General features: G+C 38.6%; 1 protein-coding gene across 1 annotated transcript; it reads left to right on the top strand.

Moving 5' to 3' along the window:
* Positions 1 to 8,593: 8,593 nt before the first annotated feature.
* MRPS30 (mitochondrial ribosomal protein S30) lies at positions 8,594 to 18,040 on the top strand. The gene is made up of 5 exons (XM_035727805.1): positions 8,594 to 9,294; positions 10,667 to 10,812; positions 11,988 to 12,093; positions 13,188 to 13,364; positions 15,250 to 18,040. The coding sequence occupies exons 1-5, from the start codon at positions 8,709 to 8,711 to the stop codon at positions 15,519 to 15,521; spliced, it is 1,287 nt and encodes a 428-aa protein (XP_035583698.1). The 5' UTR covers positions 8,594 to 8,708; the 3' UTR covers positions 15,522 to 18,040.
* Positions 18,041 to 18,444: the final 404 nt, after the last annotated feature.

Below are 18,444 nucleotides of genomic sequence, written 5' to 3'. Positions count from 1 at the left end.
TGAAAATGTTCATAGTTTGTTCCTCATGGACTTTTTGATATTAGTTTTGATTGGTTTAAAGATGTTTCATTAAAATATTATGTATATTGATTACCGAGTGTTTTGAGCCCCTTAAGAGTTTGCCCTGGAGGGGAGTGAGACACCTCACTACTGGTTCGCAGGCTTGCCCCACTTACTGTTTTCTCCCCTGTAGTCCTGTCTCTGCTCAGGAGGGCAGCATATTCATGTGGCCACCAAAAGAATCAGAAGCTCCTGCTATATTCTCCAACCAGACCTTTCCTCCTTGGGCTGTTTTTCATGTTTCCAAAGGTTTCCATCTTTCTTACCTCACCCACCACCAAATAAGTCTTAAATACATTGTATTCCTAGATGTTCTTCTCCTAGCTAGTTGTAGACAAGATATGGCACTGTGAATGTTGAAGGGTAATTACATTATTATTCTTAGGGTACATGTATGTGTTTAAAAAGATACACCCAGAGATAAGATCTCTTCCTAGTTGTTTACAATGGAAATATATATTCTCCTGGCGCTAGGGAGATAGCTGTGAAAAAGAAAAGATTTTGGCTCTTGTGGAATTTACATTGTGGGAGATATATGTAGATATGATAAAGAATGGTGACGTTTCAGGGCCCCTGGGTGACTCAGTCAGTTAAGCATCTGCCTTTGGCTGAGGTTGTGATCTCCCAGCCCGAGAAGGAACCCCATGTCAGGCTCCCTGCTCAGCGGGGGATCTGCTTCCCCCTCTGCCCCTCCCCCTGCTCATGCTCTCTCTCACTCTCTCTCTCAAATAGATAAAATCTTTAAAAAAAATGACATTTCAAAGGTTTTATTTATTTATTTGACACAGAGAAGAGTGCACAAGCAGGGGGAGCGGCAGACAGAGGCAGGCTCCCTGCTCAGCAGGGAACCCATCCCAGGACCCTGGGATCATGACCTGAGCCGAAGGTAGACGCTTAACTGACTGAGCCACCCAGGCACCCCAAATGGTGACATTCCATATACCTTGGCAAATATGGTGAGGTGAGAAAATGTGTACTTTATACACTATGGTAGGAGCATAAATTGTTGGTAATACGTCTAAAAATATAAATGCATATTACCTGTGTCACAGAAACTCCATTCTTCGAGTCTAGCCCACAAGAATAAAAACATCAGTACTTTAAAATATTTATTACAGTATTACTTGTTATGTTAAAAAAAAAGAAATTAGAAAAAAATGAATTAACCTGAATGCTCATCTAAGAGATTGCCTAAATAAATTATGGCAAATGCGTTACCAGGGACTATAATGCAGCTACAGAAAAAAAGTGAGTTACATTTTTATCTGTTGCCCTAGAGGACTGTTCATGGTATGTATGAGATTAATTCTCTTTTTATTTAAAACAAATCCTTCTCAAACAGGAAAAGAAATCATATGTTTTTTCTCTATATAAGCATCAATATAAAATATTTATAGCTTTATGAGCTTTGTGGGAGGCAATGATCAGATCTGCTGCTCTGAAGCCAAAAGTAAAAGAAAGCAGATTGCAGATAAACATATCTACAGCATAGCAATAAACCAGTATTGCTCATTTTTTCCCCTCCCATAACAAAAAGTCTGGAGGCAAGCATCTGGATTAGTGAGTGACTTAAAGAAGATATTAATGTCCCCGACACACCTCTTTCTGTCTCTTATCCATTCTTAGAATGGGGCTTTTATCCTGATGGTTTATGTCTTCCTGCATCTTCATTGCAGGAAGGGGGAAAAAAAAAAAAGAGTGAGGGGCAGGGAGCCTCTTCTTGTGAAGTTTGCCTTTATGTTCTGGAAAGATTGCTTTCCCCAGGGACTTTCTTAGTAAGGCAAAAGTCGGGGAAATGGGTGATTTGATTAATCAAATGTGTTTATTCTGAGAATATGACCATACATACTAGTGGGTGATCAATGCTTGTATTAGACTGTAATAAAACCCAAAAATTATGTTGAGTATATTTGGTTCCTTGATGATATACCTAAAATGATTTCAAAAAAGAGGACAAAGCTCTCTTTCTCTCTCTCCCTCCCACCCCATTTCTCTTTCTCATTTTCTCTTATATACACACATACATACATACATTAGAACATATACTATTATATATTACACTATAGTATAATACATACTATACTAATTATATACTGTATGTAATAATAATATCATGTATATATGTATATATGTGTGTATATATGACTATTTCTTATTTTCAGCTGAAGCCCCCAAACATGAGGTACCAACCAGTACCATATTAGGTAAATTGCCAGGCTATCCATGCAGGAATTGCAAAGAAGTTTATGAAACATGATTTTGTATTTTTTGACCCCTCCCCTCAACCCAAAAGACAGGAGAGACTGAGAGGGTATGCCAAGAGTGTCCCCCACCCAACCTCATCATTGAGAGAGTAGGAGAGGTGATTTTCCCTTATCCCCAGCTTAGCTAGAAAATGACCTTGTAATGGGACTCTTTGGAGGATCTTAGTATTGGTCTTCTGGTGTTGGAGAGCATAGTGGACTGGTGCCTGCTTCACAACCTGGCAGCCTAGTGAGCTGGGGGAGAAGCTGCTGTGGGGAGACGGATGAAGCCTATCCTAGCCCCCTCCTATAGCAAGCAGACAGCAGAGGCAGACTGAGATAGGGGTGGAGAGAACATAGAACTTTAAATAAAGTTGACAGCATTTTTTTTTTTTCTGTTTCTCATTGCATTGAGCTGAGCATGTAATTACAGGACTGAGATATTTTTGTGCCTAGTAGCAACTGGAGGACTTATCTAAGATCAACTAGAAAAATAATAGAACTTGCCTTAAATTTTTTCCAAGATGCAGGGAAGAAATAGCTTTTCAGAGCAAGTTTGAATAGGCAGTCAATAACAAGAATAAATGGCATCTCACATGTCCTTTTGAGTGTGTGTGTGTGTGTGTGTGTGTATATATATGTAGATATTCTTACACAGGAATATAATGCTTTGGAAGAATGTACAGGAGGCTGCCTCCGGAGAAGGAAAATGAGGGACTGGGAGTGAAGAAGGAAGAGAGATTTTCACTGCCCATCCCTTGGACTCTGAATTGTTTTCCTTGAGCATTTATTATTCAAGAAAAATTGATTTCGAAAGGGCCACTGAACCTCTGCAGCGGCTCTGATTTACCTTTGTAAACCTCAATTATAAATTATGCAAACATGCTGAAAAGCAGCAAGTGCTGATCAATAGGATACCAACAGAAGACGCGAACCAAGAAGTTTGAGAATCCTGAATTAGCAGTTTCTTGTAAATCTGAAATGTTATCTACTTGTTAATCAAACTTATCTTGAGAAGTGAAAATCACAGAAGTGTTCTCATTTTAGTTATTTTTGAAATTGAAATTTTCAGTTATGAATATGGCCAACATATATACTTTGTCAGAGCAAGAGTTAAACCTCTATCAATATGTGTACTGCTTAACTACCACTACCAACACCAACACCAACACCAGCAACAATAAATACATACTTGTACTTTTCAAGTTCTTAGGAAGGTACCTTGCAGGTTATTTTTCAACTCACCCTTTTAAGACAATGAAGACAATTTCACATTATAATGTGAAAGCTCAGTGCTATGTTATAATCATGATCCAAAATATCAGTCAGCAAGAAAAGCAGTCCCAATTGATTCCTACAAATTTTGGTAGTGCCTGGGGTAAAAATTTTCTCTGGAATCTGATAAATTTTGTGGGTTTTTTTAAATTGATGTATTAACCTTAATTTCTGTGGGAAACTGCCACATTATGCTATTGATATGGAGTATGGAAGTTGGTCCCAATTACTACCTTTTATTTAGTGAATCATCCTTTGTTATGATCATATTTGCTTGTTGTTATGTAGATTTGCAGGACACTAAAGCCTGAGTTGTTCACCCACAATGGAGGACTCTATCCTCCACTAATAAAAGTTGAAAGGATTATATTAATTATAATAAAAGTTGATATGCTTTTATTTCATGGGAATAAATTAGATACATAATTATTGGCTGTGGCAGTTAACTTTTTCCACTCATCCACACAATCTATGCCTTTTTTTTTTTAAGATTTTATTTATTTATTTGACAGAGGGAGAGAGACAGTGAGAGAGGGAACACAAGCAGGGAGAGAGGGGGAGGGAGAAGCAGGCTTCCTGCCGAGCAGGGAGCTGAATGAGGGGCTCCATCCCAGGACCCTAGGGTTATGACCTGAGCCCAAGGCAGACGCTTAAAGACCAAGCCACCCAGGCGCCTCAATCTATGCCGTTTTTAATTGACTTAGGTGTGCCTCTGGTATCATGTCACATTTTTCATAAAAATTCCACCATGATCTCCTGTGTTCAGTACCTTAACAAACTTAAAACTGTCTGACCATCACTGTGCTGTCCTATTATCTCTGTATTTCTGGTTAAGATTTTTGAGGCCAAGAGAAAATATTTCAGTTTCCCTCATGTTGCTTATCTCTTGGATAGGAAGAATCGTGAACTAGTCAAAATAACAGACAAGAAATTCTGAAATATTTTTTTCTATACTAAGTAGTTATAGATGACTTTCATATTATTCCAATTTCCTATTATTACTAAATTGTGCATCTGGTCCTAGGAAGTTGACTTACTACCTTTTAAGAATTCCTAGCTCTCTTCCAGAAGAATCATTCTAATTTGCAAAACCACTGGTGTAAAGAGCACAGGCTTCATGGTCAGAGATCATGGTTTAGTGCTGGTTCTGGAGCTTATGAGCTTGAGCAAATCCCTTAACTCTCAGGAAAATCAGTGCTCTGATTTAAAGTATGTTGCTGAGGAAATTGAAACCATTGGCATATATAAAGTATTTTGTACTCAGTAAATGTTGTTCTCAGTAAATGTTGTTCTGCATCATTTACATATGTCACCTCATATATCGCTGTAGCAAACTTGTAAGGTGGGTGTTATTAATCTAGTCTAAATAAGGAAAGTGAAAGTGACAAAGCCAGATACCAGTGGTTTGTTAGGTATATGGTTTGCAATTATTTTCACTCACTCTGTAGCTTATCTTTTAGATCCCTTAACAGAGTGTTTTTACTTAATTTTTTTCAAATTTTTATTTAAATTCTAGCTAGTTAACATACAGTGCAATATTGGTTTCAGGAGAACTCAGTGGTTCATCACTTACATACAACACCCAGTGCTCATCACAAGTGCCCTCCTTACTAAGGGTATTAACAGGGTGTTTTGCAAAGCAAAAGTTTTAATCTGATGATTCCCGATTTATTAATTTTTCCTTTTATGGATCATACTTTTGGTCAACTCTAAGAACTCTTTGCCTAGCTCTAGCACCTACAGATGTTTTCTCTTGTTTTGTTTTCCTAATAATTTTATGTTTAAATTTAAGCCTTTGATCCACTTCGAGTTAATTTTTCCAAAAGATGGAAGAGATAGGTCAAAGGTTTTTATTTTGTTTCGCTTTGGGCCTGTCCATAACCAATTGCTCCAGCACCATTTGTTGAAAAGGCTAGCTTTCCTCCCTTGATTATGGTCTCAAAAGCCTTGAAATCAAGTAAACTGATCCTCCCACTTTATTCTTCTTTTTCAAAATTGTTTTAGGTAGGGGCGTCTGGGTGGCTCTGTTGGCTAAGCTTCTGCCTTGGGCTCAGGTCATGATCTCAGGATCCTGGGATCCTACCCCGCGTCGGCCTCCCTGCTCAGCGGGGAGTCTGCTTCTCCCTCTCCCTTGGCCCCTCCCTCCCCTCGTGTTCACGCTCTGTCTCTCATAAATGAATAAAACCCTTAAAAAAATATTTTAGCTATTCTTTATCTGTTGTGAGCAAGAGTTCTGTGATTTTGCAGAAAAAATCAGAAGAAAAATGATATTCTCTTTGGAGCATGATTGTGAGATTATGGGAGAAGACCCCATATGAAATATTTAATATAGTACCTGGCATAAGATGTAAACACTTAGCTTCCTTCCTGTTGATTCTAAACCAAATTGTTCATACACACACACACTCATACACACCTCTCCCCTAGTGGTACTTTATATTATGTTTTCAGTTTTATGTAAATGTGTTATATATGCAACCAGGTAAGAAATACGCCTTCGGTAAAAAAATGTGTGCGCGCACGCGTGTGTGTGTGTGAAGGAAACAGCTGAAAAGGACCAGCTGTCACTCTCATCCACATCTGTACATAGAAAATATCCCGTTGCCATTTCCTTCCCATATCCTCAACTTTAGATATAAGAAGCTCTGGTAAGGACTACAATCAACTGGGCAGCTTTCATTTCATCCAAACATCAACAGAACTGTTCTGATGCCCAACCACAATAGGGAAAAAAATAAAAACAAAAAACAAACAAAAAAACCTGTGATTATAAACATCACGCAACTCATCAGAACTTGTTTCTGAATAAGATATTGGCTATCACTGACAAAATGCCAGCGTCCCTTTCCACGTTAGCCCATTGGCCTCCTTGCTGTTCCTCCCACTTTCCAAGTATACTGTGGCTTTTGCCCTGGCCCAGATTTGTCCTCTAGATATCCACATGGCTCTATCCTTCATCTCCTTCAGATGTTACTCAAATGTCTTCTTCTCAGAGGGGCCTTCTCTGCCCTGTCTATTGAAATCACTCCACTCCACCCAATACGATTTGGTCTTCTTCCCAGCTGTATTTTCCTATTGTCTCCTATCAATGCCTAACACAGAACATCTATATCTGATCATTTGATATATTTGATTAGATGATTTTATCCACTAGCACGTAAGCTCCATGAAGGCCATTTTCACTGCTGTTTCCTTTGTACCTAGAACGGTGCGGGCATATAGCAGTCACTTGATAAATATTTACTGAATGAAGGAAGTAGAGAGGGTTCCAAAATCATTGGTGAATGTCATAGCTTTGACAATAATATTTAAATCTAAGACCAGCAGCAACTTTAATAGGGATATTAAATCTTTATTATCTATTTTCTTCTAGGAGAATGTCAATCAAATAAACACATATAAATTCGTATTTCACAAATTCTCCATTTCCTTCCCCAAATCACCTCCCTCTCCAACGCCCACCCCAGAAAAAGATGAGAGATTAAAGGGAAAATGCATCTCTTGTCCATAGGCCTTCTCTTATTTGACTGTTCAGGCCCCAAATTTTGGAGACTTTCTCCTACCTACACTCAATTGAGAATCTATAACCACTCCCACTATCCTTACTGCTATTGTCCCTTCTGGCCACAATCAGCTCTTGCCTGAAATATGGCAAATTGTCTTCTAACTGGTTTCCCTGCTTCCAAATTTGACCCTCCACAATCGTTATTTCCCAATCAGCCATAGTGTTCTGGACTGAACTGTGTCCTAAAATTCATATGTTTAAGCTGTAACCCCCAACGTGACTACATTTGGAGACAGAGCCTTTAATGGAAGTCATTAAGGTGTCATACGGTTAGGACACTAATCTGATAGGCCTTTCTCCTTATAATAAGGGATATGAGTGAGCTCAGTCTCTCTCTGCCATGTGAGGACACTGCAAAAAGGCAGCCATCTTCAAGCCAGGAAGAGAGCTCTCTCCAGAGCCCCACCATGCTGGCACCCTGATCTCAAGCTAGCAACTTCTCACAGAAGATATTATTGTAATGAATTTGAAGTATATATTTCTAAATGTCAGTTTAACAGACTTGCAACTTCATAGTTAAATTGCATCATCACTTCTAACATAAAGATATACGTAAGTTAAAACTTCCTTTTAGAAACAAAAAGTTTGGTGTTCAATACCCTCAAGAATTATTGCAATAAATCCAAATATTTTTCCAGTTCCTAGCCGTAATAGAATGAGTCAATAAGTTAGATTACCTGAAATGAGCTTAGATATTCAGTGATTTAAGTGACTTTTTCAGCAGGCATTTAGTGATGACCCACTATGCATAGGTATTGATTGATTGCTGAGGATTAAAAATAAAACAGTTCTTCAGGTTGCTGAAAGATTAACAGGAATTGACTCATGTTGAAATAATAATGAATTTCATTTTTTTATTTTTGTTTGAAATAATGAGTTTTAATACAAAGCAAAATTTAAACACAATTCTTTAGTGGTTTTTATTGTTATTTCCTTTTTTTCCCAGTTATTTCCAACTAAACGTATATTCACCGTTTTGTAAATTAGGGGAATTAAAACAAATTATATATCAATTAACATAAAGAAACATGGAATTATTTTTCCACAGATTAGCAGTGGTCATCTATGAGTTATGCTTGCGTCATTTTAAAAGCAAGCACGTATTAGCTATAAAACATTTAGAACAGTATTTTCATTAAATTTCGACTCTAAGAACGAAGACAAGAGGTGGGATGTGCCACACACTAATGAAACCAATAAATGCTAGAGGTTCCGGTGCAGAAAGTTCCTAAATGATTTTTGGCAAGAGGTTTGTGCCGCGGTCGGCAGAGCAACCTAGCTGGTGGCAACCCCTACTTAGAAGTCTCACTCCTCCCAGCCCGGCCCGCGGAAAACCTAACCGGCAGCAAGTTCTGCCTCCGGTCTACGAACTCTCCCGGGGCGCCGGAAACTAAGTTGGAGAAGTGATCTAATTGGCTAAGACATATATGACGCAACGTATCTCAGGCCCACTGAGAATCCGCCTCCCCAAGCCTGGCTGAAATTCCGCTTTCGATTGGTTCTTACGTCAAGAGCGCAGCGACATTTCCTGAAATTAACCTCTGGGTCCGAAACCTTGAGCAAAGATGGCGGCGGCCAGGTGCTGCAGGCTAGTGCTCCGCGGACCGGGGCTGTCATTGCACACTGCGGCCGAGGCCGCCGTCACGGCTCCAGAAGTGGCCGGCCCCGATGTCACGGCGGCCCCCGTCGCGCGCTACCCGCCGATTGTGGCCTCCCTGACTGCCAAGAGCAAGGCGGCACGGCAGCGGCGAGTGGAGCGGTGGCAGGCGACGGTGCACAAGGCCTTGTCGGTGGACGAGAAGCTGCGAATCCTTACCAAGATGCAGTTCATGAAGTACGTGGTTTATCCGCAGACTTTCGCCCTGAACGCTGACCGCTGGTATCAGAGTTTCACCAAGACCGCGTTCCTGTCGGGCCTGCCGCCGCCGCCAGCCGAGCCCGCGGAGCCCGCGCCCGCCCTGGACCTAGCGGCCCTGCGCGCCGCCGCGTGTGACTGCCTCCTGCAGGAGCACTTCTACCTGCGGCGCAAGCGGCGCCCTCCCCTCTACCAGGACCGCGAGGCTATCGCCTCGCCGTTCCTGGATCAGCTGGTGGCCACCCTCATGGGCCTGCTCAGCGCACACAACCCCGCCCTGGCCACCGCCACCCTCGGTGAGCCTTGGGGCTGCCAGACCGGGCGGGGCCGGAGGGGACTGTGCCTTTCTTTCTTTCTGCATTGTTAATTATATTTCTAGCCCCTTCGCGCCTCGCTGGGCGCCGCCAGTTTTAAATAGCAGTCACAGCGCTAAGAATCTGGAGACTGGGTTCCCTTCCGGCCCTGTGCTGCCGCTTACTAGCTGTATGTACAACCTTCCACGATTCCAGTCTTTGGTTCTGCTCTGTGAAGGTCCAGCCAAATGGAATGGAAGAGCAGTGTTAAGAGAAGGGGCAGACTTGAAGTTGGCTTTTGGCCCTTCCACCAAAAAGTTACATGACTGTATGTCAGTTCATTAACCTCTTTTGGGTTAAAGTAGTTTTTCTCTTTCTCAAGATGAGAATTACGGTAATAGTACTTTCTCGTAGAAGTGTGAACGTTAAAGGTGATACTGATTAAAATTAACATTTACTCGGTACTTAACTATGTACCAAGCCCTGTTCTAAATTTTTATATGTGCCAACCGGTAATCCTCACGATGACCGTTTATAGTAGGTAGCATTGTTTTATGAATGGGAAAACCACCCTGAGGTACAGAAAGGTAAAATGAACCTAGTCAGAGAGCCTGTAGCTGGTAGATTTGAGTTCAGGATTCAAACCTAGCCATTTTGGGTTCCCAGGAAACAATCAGTGATTAAACTTCTTTTAACTCCTCAGTGCAGACATGAAAAATTAACGGACAGTTTTAAAAATCCGTGTTTTTGAGGTATTCATTACTTTATATCTACTGCCTTGTAGGTGTCATAATAAATATTCATTGACTTAATGTTGTTATAACTGTAGATATGTGTTCAGCTGAGTCCTGTAGTGTGCGTGTTACTTCTGTCTCAGTTGGGAAGGAAGTGGTCTTGAGAAAAGCCTTGGGGATTTTGACTACTGACTGTTGGCCTAGGAGAACTTGACTTTGTCAAGACCCAGATCCCTCTTCTGTAAAATGGAGGTGATGACAACTGTATGCATACCTTTGAGAGTTATTGTGAGGATTGATTTAGTAATTCTGACTCCTATAAAAACTTTTTATTTCTGGTGAGTGATACTCCTTTTGGTCTTATTTTCTTTATGTTTATTCTTAACTGACAAACCTCTTCCATTACAGTGTTTAGTGTATGTATGATGGATGGCACAAGTAGACAATAAATGTTTGAGCATTATATTTAAGTCACAGTCATTTAAGTTAAATAATCAGCTAACCCAGACTCTATCTTACAACAAAGAGTAATTTTTGATAATTTTTAATTTCCACAGTTACTAAGTTCTGTATTGCTGGTATTCTAATAATAACCAAATTGATCTAAATGATTAAATAAAATTTTGAATATCTTTTGTTAGATTGTAAACGCCCAGTTCACTTTTACTGGCTGCGAGGTGAAGAAATTATTCCTCGTGGTCATCGGAAAGGTCGAGTTGATGCTTTGCGATACCAAATAAATGATAAACCACACAACCAGATTCGAATATCCAAACAACTCCCAGAGGTAAGGATTTATTGCATGTATATCTACTGATATCTGATGAGGAAATGTCATAGGCAGCTTAGGTAATGGGCTTAGTAGAATAAAAAGTTTTGGATGGATCCCTTTTGAGTTTCTTTCACATACTTCTCATCCGAAATTCTTTTTTAGCTTTTTAACCTGTTATGGTGTGTATAGTGCTCAAAGGTCAAATAATAATTTTTAAGCAAGATTAAGGCGTCAGTTTTCAGGATCATACAAATCTTTTCTTTTTCTTACTGCACTTTTTCTTACTATAAAAAACTTTGGGCTGCCTGGGTGGCTCAGTCAGTAAGGGTCCTGGGATCAAGTCCCCATCGGGCTCCCTGTTCAGCGGGGGAGTCTGCTTCTCCCTCTTCCTTTGCCTCCCCCCGCTGCCCCCCGCTTGTGTGTGTGCGCATTCTCTTGCTCTCAAATAAATAAAATCTTTAAAAATACATATAAACAATTGATAATAGTTTATGATTGTAATTTATGATAGACTACACTACCTAATCATAAATCAAGGCATTTTTATAATTACAAGCTGGTCATTTTTTTTTTTAATTTATAGTTCTTTTAGAGAAAATAAGTATATTTTGAGTGTTGTCTGTGTGTCTGTATACACACACGCACACACATTTTTTCTGTAAAAGTCTAGACAGTAAATATCTTAGGCTTTGGGGGGACACAAGTCTGTGTTGCAACTATTCATCTTAGTTCTTAAATAATGTAAAAGCTGTTATGTACCATATGTAAATGAATGTGCCTGACTGTGTTGCAGTAAAACTATTTGTACAATCAGGTGGCTGGCTGGATTTGGCCCATCAATAGATGGTGGTGTTACCAAATCATTTTGTAAAAAACATCTCATTTTGAGATTTTTAAGTCTATTAAGAATGTGAGTTGGGACGCCTGGGTGGCTCAGTCAGTTAAATGTCTGCCTTCGGCTCAGGTCATGATCCCAGGGTCCTGGGATCAAGTCCCGCATCAGGCTCCTTGTTCAGCAGGGAGCCTGCTTCCCCCTCTCCCTGCCGCTCTCCCTACTTGTGCGCTCTCTCTCTCTCTCTCTCTCTGACAAATAAATAAATAAAATCTTAAAAAAAAAAAAAGTGAGTAAAATTTATATATTAGTACTAGCGTTGCTGTGAATTCATTTATGACTTTTCTTTTTCTTGAAGTTTGTGCCACTGGATTATTCTATACCTGTTGAAATCCCTGTTATAACTTGTAAGCCAGACAAACTTCCCTTATTCAAACGACAGTATGAAAATACCATATTTATTGGTAAGTTTTTCTTTTGAAATATTTTGCCATCAATGTGTCCTAAGTATCCTGTGCAGATTTACATAATTAATTCTTGATGACCAAGAAGTTCAGATAGTTTACAAGCAATACAATTCATAATCTCAGGTTGTTGTAATACGCATGAAAATTGGGGGAAAAATATCCTTTCAGCTCACCATTTAAAATTTTACTTGTTTCTACTGAACTAGCAGCATTTAACTTTAAAAAATAGTTTTACGTATTTTTATTGATTTATTATGTAGAAAAAGTAATTTGTCCTTTTTCAGGAGTAAACCAGTATAGAGCCAGACTTGAGGCAGTGATTGGCTTTTTTATAAAAGTCTTCTGTTTGTGCCACACACTGTGATAACCATTAGGAGTATAAAAATTAATAAGGCCTGATGTTTGCCCTTGTGTAGCTTATACTTTTGCTATCTTTTTGTCTATTAATTCCAAGTTGAATTAATAGACAAAAGTTGAAGATTTTAAGAAACCAGTTTTATGCTAGTCCTCCAGATGTATTTTACCAGCCCCTTCAGTGTCACTGTGGTCTTAGAGTGTGAACTGTGGAACTTTTGGTTGAAAAGACTTTACTACTAAAGTCAATATCAACACATCATGAAATATTGGCTCTCATTTTCCTTACTTGGAAATACAGTATAAAAATCATTTTTTAAAAAAAAATTAGGAGCAAGGTATGTAATTATTACATTAAAATGATAAAGGAAACTTTTTAATGAAATGTTGGTATCATGTGGAGAGTAAGACAAAGAAAATAACATAGCTCCCAATGATGAATAAAAGGTTTGAAAAAACTAAATAGGGAATTTTAAATAAACTTTACATAACATTCTTTTGACTTATCCTGTGTCATCATAGTGGGCTTGATGATAGCTAGCAGATTGTACTTTCATGTGAAGTTTAACCTCATTATAATCAATGAAATAAATAAATCAACCTTCCGCTTGTATATTTCGAATACTGATCACAGGATGTATGGAGGAGAAAGATGGGTTTGAAGCAGAGACTAAGGATGTGTGCTCCAGATGTTCACATGTACATTTCATCTGAAATGTTTTTATTTTGCTCTTCAGGCTCAAAGACAGCAGACCCATACTGTTATGGTCACACACAGTTTCATCTGTTACCTGACAAATTAAAAAGGGAAAGGCTTTTGAAACAGAACTGTGCCGATCAGATAGAAGTTGTTTTTAGAGCTAATGCTATTGCAAGCCTCTTTGCTTGGACTGGAGCACAAGCTCTGTATCAAGGTAAAACTAATTTTATGGCATTGTTCTTAGAAGATATCTGTGACCTTTTAAGAGTTTAATTGTTTCTTTGGGTTAAGTGTTGTAGGTTGAATCTTAACATTTTGAAAAATTGCAGTGACACAAAACACGGTTGTTTTAAAATTCATAATTAAATATTTTACATTTGCAGTTGGCAGGTGCTGTGTAGATAGTTACTTTGATCTTTTACTTTGACCACTTTTGTGTGAATGAATTATTTTCTGGTGTTCTCAAGCAGGTGAAAGACTAGCCAACTAAGTCAGCTCTGTAGATGATAGCAGCTTTCTGAAGCTGGAAAAGGAAATGCTTTGGTGGATTAAATTTTAGATTAAATCACAACTATTCTGTATAATATCTTTGAGGGCTATATCCAGGATGTGGATTAAGAGATTGTTTACTCATCCAGTAAATAATGAATGCTTTTTAGGAACCAGGTGGTGTTGGCCTTGGAGATGCAGTGTTGAATGAGGCAGGCAGATCCTACTGTCTTGGAGCTTATAGTGAGGAGAGTAAAAGATTATAAACATGTAGTATTTTTAGCTAGTGGTAATAGTATGGAGGAAATATACTATATAAGGGATAGAATGGCTTACCGGGTGCAGGTATAAGTGAAATACGGGGCCGAATCCATTTAAATGGAGTAATTAAGGGGGTGGTCTCTAAAAAATGACATTTGGATGAAGACCTGACTGTTGAGGAGCTGCCCGAGCACAAACTTGAGGGAAAGACACTTCTAGGCAAAAGAAATACAGGTAAGCCCCTGAGGTAGGAACAGACTTGAGGTGTTTAAAGAACAATGAAGAAAGGGGAGGGGGAGAATGATGGAGGATGAGATAAAGGAAGCCAGCCAGATGCCAGATCTCAGAGCTCATTGTGAGGCATTGGAATTTTATTACAAAACCTGAAGTAATAAACTATAATATGTAACCAGATTGATCCTATATGAGTTCCCAGGAGGAATTTAATACAGATTTAATTATTTCTGGGCTTACCTGTTTTCTTCATACATATATATATAACTTAGTCTTTTACAGTTTTTGACTTAAATGGAGAGAATAGGAATAAGATTAGACAGAAGCAGAAACAGGAATCTTTCTCAAAGGCATTAGAATGGCACTGTTTGTGCATTAAAAGTAAAGTGCTTCTTTTTTCCTACGTGTAATTACAAATGCTAACAATATTATTCATTGGCTGTCTTCATGAAGGCTGATAGAAAATATGTATGAGGAAAGAACATTACTGCTTGGCCCTGGGTTAAAGCCAGTCGGTCTAGAACGAGAAGCCAGAAAGTATGAGTAGTAAAGGTATTAGAAGCATCCTGGAACCTATGACACAAGATAACACAAGGTGAAATAACAGCAGCTCATAGAACCAATTTCAAAATATGTAAAGGAAGAATAGAATTTGTCTAAGCACATGATTGAAGTCCTTAGAAAGTCCGTTTTTTTCTGAAGGTATTTTTTTGTAGATTTTGGTGAAGTAAATGGCCGTAATGGTTATTGGGTCCTAGATGCTACTGGTAATGGGAAAATGAACGCAGTTGGTACTAGATGTAGGGGAGATCTGCATCGACAGAGCTTGCTGCTTTTTTTAGATGAAGTGAGTTAAGGTTGAAAGCCGTTGAAGAGTGAAGTTGTTGAGAATGTGTCATGAGTTTGGGGGTGTCACAAAGGAGGAAGTAATTTTTGATGCAGAAATAGAATACAGGATTAGAATGGAGAAGATTAGGAAACTTTGAGATCTTCAGGAATTTAGTAGGTAAAATAATTTAGATTTTAGGGGATATGTGATACCCTCTAATGTGTAAATGTTTTGTTTTGGTGAAATACATTCTCTGTGTAAATTTCAGTATGACTTTTTTCTGTAGGCTTTTGGAGTGAAGCAGATGTTACTCGGCCTTTTGTCTCTCAGGGCGTGATCACAGATGGAAAATACTTTTCCTTTTTCTGCTACCAGTTAAATACTTTGGCACTGACGGCACAAGCTGATCAAAATAACCCTCGTAAAAATATATGTTGGGGGACACAAAGTAAGCCTCTTTATGAAACAGTTGAAGACCATAATGTGAAAGGTTTTGATGATGATGTCCTGCTCCAGCTAGTTCACTTTCTACTGAACAGACCAAAAGAAGACCAGTGACAGCTGCTGGAGAACTAAGAAGAAACCATTGACTCAGGACTTCGGGAATACTTCAGCTCCACTGAAGGAAAAATAAAGGGAGTTTCAATGATGAGACTTGTCGAATGCATTATTTTGAGACAGATACTTCTTATGTTAACCTGTGATTAGACCTCTCATTTTGCTCAGAGTACACACTGAAAGATTTAATTTAAGTAGAATATGTTTTAAGGTGATTTTATTCATATATGACTAATTGATGAGACCAAGTGAGCTATCTGCAATACCTGGTATTAGTTGCATGTGATTTTGAAAGTAATGGAAGGACAGTAATTCAAAAGTTTTGAGACTAGGTAGATGTGTTATATTTTTATTTTTTGTTTTTATTTTTTTCATTGATAAATAGTACAGAGTTTCAGAGTCTTACTCAAACTGCTTTAAAATTGGAACAATATTTTGCAAGTATAGGAAACTGAGGCCCAGAGGAGTTGTGACTTTTTCACAATTTCACAGTTGATTAATAATATAACTGATGAATTATATGCAACTTAGGTTCTTTGCACTCAGAAGTAACGTTAACAAGTGCAGGACTGTTGTTTAATGCCAGCACCTAACACATTGCACAGGGTACTCGATAAACATTTGACCCAGGGGCACCGGGCTGGCTCAGTCAGTAGAGCATGCGACTCCAGATCTCAGGATTGTAAATTCAAGCCCCATGTTGGGTGTAGAGATTACTTAAAAATAAAATATTTATATTAAAAAAAAAAAAGATGAAGAAGTAATGTTAACGTATTCTGTTCGTGTTTTGCTGTATCCCAAAGATGAGGAAACTAGGTTTGCTATGTTTCAAAATCAGTTGTCAGTTAGTAGTAAAATTGTTAATCTTGTTGAGAATTAAGATTTCATTTAAGACATTTTTAGTGAGAAAAAGGAATTACCTTTGTATAATCATGCTTACTGTTTTTATGTTATAGAACCTCCTGTTGTGAATTTTTAAAACACCCAATTAGGTAATGTCATATGACAAATTCCCTCCCTTCCTCCTTTTCTTCTTTCCTTCCTTCCCTCCCTCCCTCCCTCCCTCTCTTGCTCTCTCTCTTTCAAGACAGAGGCCACAGTTATATTGATCGATTCCTCAGCTAGAAGCCTGGGGATTATTGCCATAGATGTTTGCTAAACTGAAGGAATAGCATCTGAAAGATGTTACTCAGTTCAGCCAAAGGCTTGCTTTGCAAGGCTTTGTGCTGTGTTCCATCTTTAGCACACTATTTTCAGTTTACCCAGAAAGCCATGTCATTTCACACCACCATTTGTTTATTTAAGCAGTTTACAAAGCTTGGAATACTGTTCCCTACCTTTGGTCCTGTCTGTTCAATCCATGTATTGCGTCCGCATTCATCCTTGATGGAAAAATGCAGATGTATAGAGAACAACCTTACCAAGCTCCAAGTACAGTGATACTTCTCTTAATGTTAGCTTTCACTTTCTAATTCTTTGCGTCTTGGGCAATTTGAGTTGCCATCCTTTTTTTCTGCCCCCCTAAAACAAAATTACCTTACAGAGTTTAAGGATGAAATGAACTAGTGCATGCAAAAGTGCTTTTAAAATTCTATGTAGTTGAAATACTTAGGATTCAGTTGAAATGCCCTTGCTTTCCCTAAGCTGATTATATTTAATTCATGTTTAATTGTCCCATCCTTTGAATACTTAAACCTTTGGTAGCACCTGTTTCATTCTCTCGTAATAATTTTTCTCATCCCAAATGGAGAACACATGCCACATACATACATACCGTAATATATATCAGGACCTCACATAACACTTACTATATTCTAGAGAGTGACCTAGATATTTTATGTATATTAGCTTATTTAATCATCACAAACATTCCATGAGCTAGGCACTATTTTGCAGATGAGTTAACGGCACAGAAAACCCAGTAACTTACTGAAGAACAAATACTACAATGTGGCAGGTTTGAAATTTCAGCTCTGGTGATCTGACTCCAGAACCTACTTAAAACCACTCTGGTGTATATTCTTTAATAATACACTGTAGATGTCAGTGCTACAGAAGTACAACAGTGACATAAATTTAGATAAAGGATGGGTTAATTCTGACTAGTATGAATCCTGGAAATGTGTTTTGGAGCAAGTGGTATTTGAATTGGCTCTTGAGAGAGGGTATTTTCCAACAAGAGGACAATAAGTGGATGGAACTGTGAGTGAAGGTGGGAAGCTGCAGGATGGACTTGGGAAATAGGCAGTAACTTCATTTATGCAAGTTAGATGTGGCCTAAAAGCAGTTGGGGAGAAAAATTATTTACCAAGAAACAAAAATGTAACTGGTCTCAGACTTGCATAACACTGAGCATTAGGAAACAGTGCAGCAGTGTCACAGACTTCCAGAGGAAAAGCTACAACACAAAGTCTAGGACCAGCCAAGATAATAGACAATGTAGAACGATTGAAAAAAAAGGATGCCCAAGTCACTTACAAAATAAGTTTATGAAAGTGTACTATAGTTGATTAGCAAATGATAGGAGGAACTAATGAATGGAGAATCAAAATGAATATAAGTACACAAAGTCTTATCAGGCAAAATTAAGCATAAAGCAGAGCTAGCAATATTAATTTCAAGCAATTCAAGGCAAAAACAAAACTCCAGTGTTAAAAGGTCATTAATATGTTGTAAATTGTTATCAGTGTATGAAATGTTAATGTAAACCTTAAGTTGGAGTAACTAAAAATAAGGAATAACTAGTAAAATTGACTTAAGGTTTGGTATTTTTTTTTTTTTAAGATTTTATTTGTCAGAGAGCACAAGCAGGGGGAGCTCCAGGCAGAGGGAGAAGCAGGCTCCCCACTGAGCAAAGAGCCCGATGCAGGACTTGATCCCAGGACTGTGGGATCATGACCTGAGCCAAAGGCAGATGCTCAAC

This window comes from Zalophus californianus, chromosome 5 (assembly GCF_009762305.2).
Source record: "Zalophus californianus isolate mZalCal1 chromosome 5, mZalCal1.pri.v2, whole genome shotgun sequence".
In the NCBI taxonomy this organism is placed as follows: domain Eukaryota; kingdom Metazoa; phylum Chordata; class Mammalia; order Carnivora; family Otariidae; genus Zalophus; species Zalophus californianus.
Note: the sequence above shows the minus strand (reverse complement) of the source record. Positions and strands in the feature narration are given on the sequence as shown.

Bases quoted from the DNA above. Each gene is read 5' to 3' on its own strand.
- MRPS30 (XM_035727805.1), top strand. From the start codon at position 8,709: ATGGCGGCGGCCAGGTGCTGCAGGCTAGTGCTCCGCGGACCGGGGCTG. The intron at 9,295-10,666 runs GTGAGCCTTGGG...ATCTTTTGTTAG, and splicing joins CCTGGCCACCGCCACCCTCG to ATTGTAAACGCCCAGTTCAC. The intron at 13,365-15,249 runs GTAAAACTAATT...TTTTTTCTGTAG, and splicing joins AGCACAAGCTCTGTATCAAG to GCTTTTGGAGTGAAGCAGAT.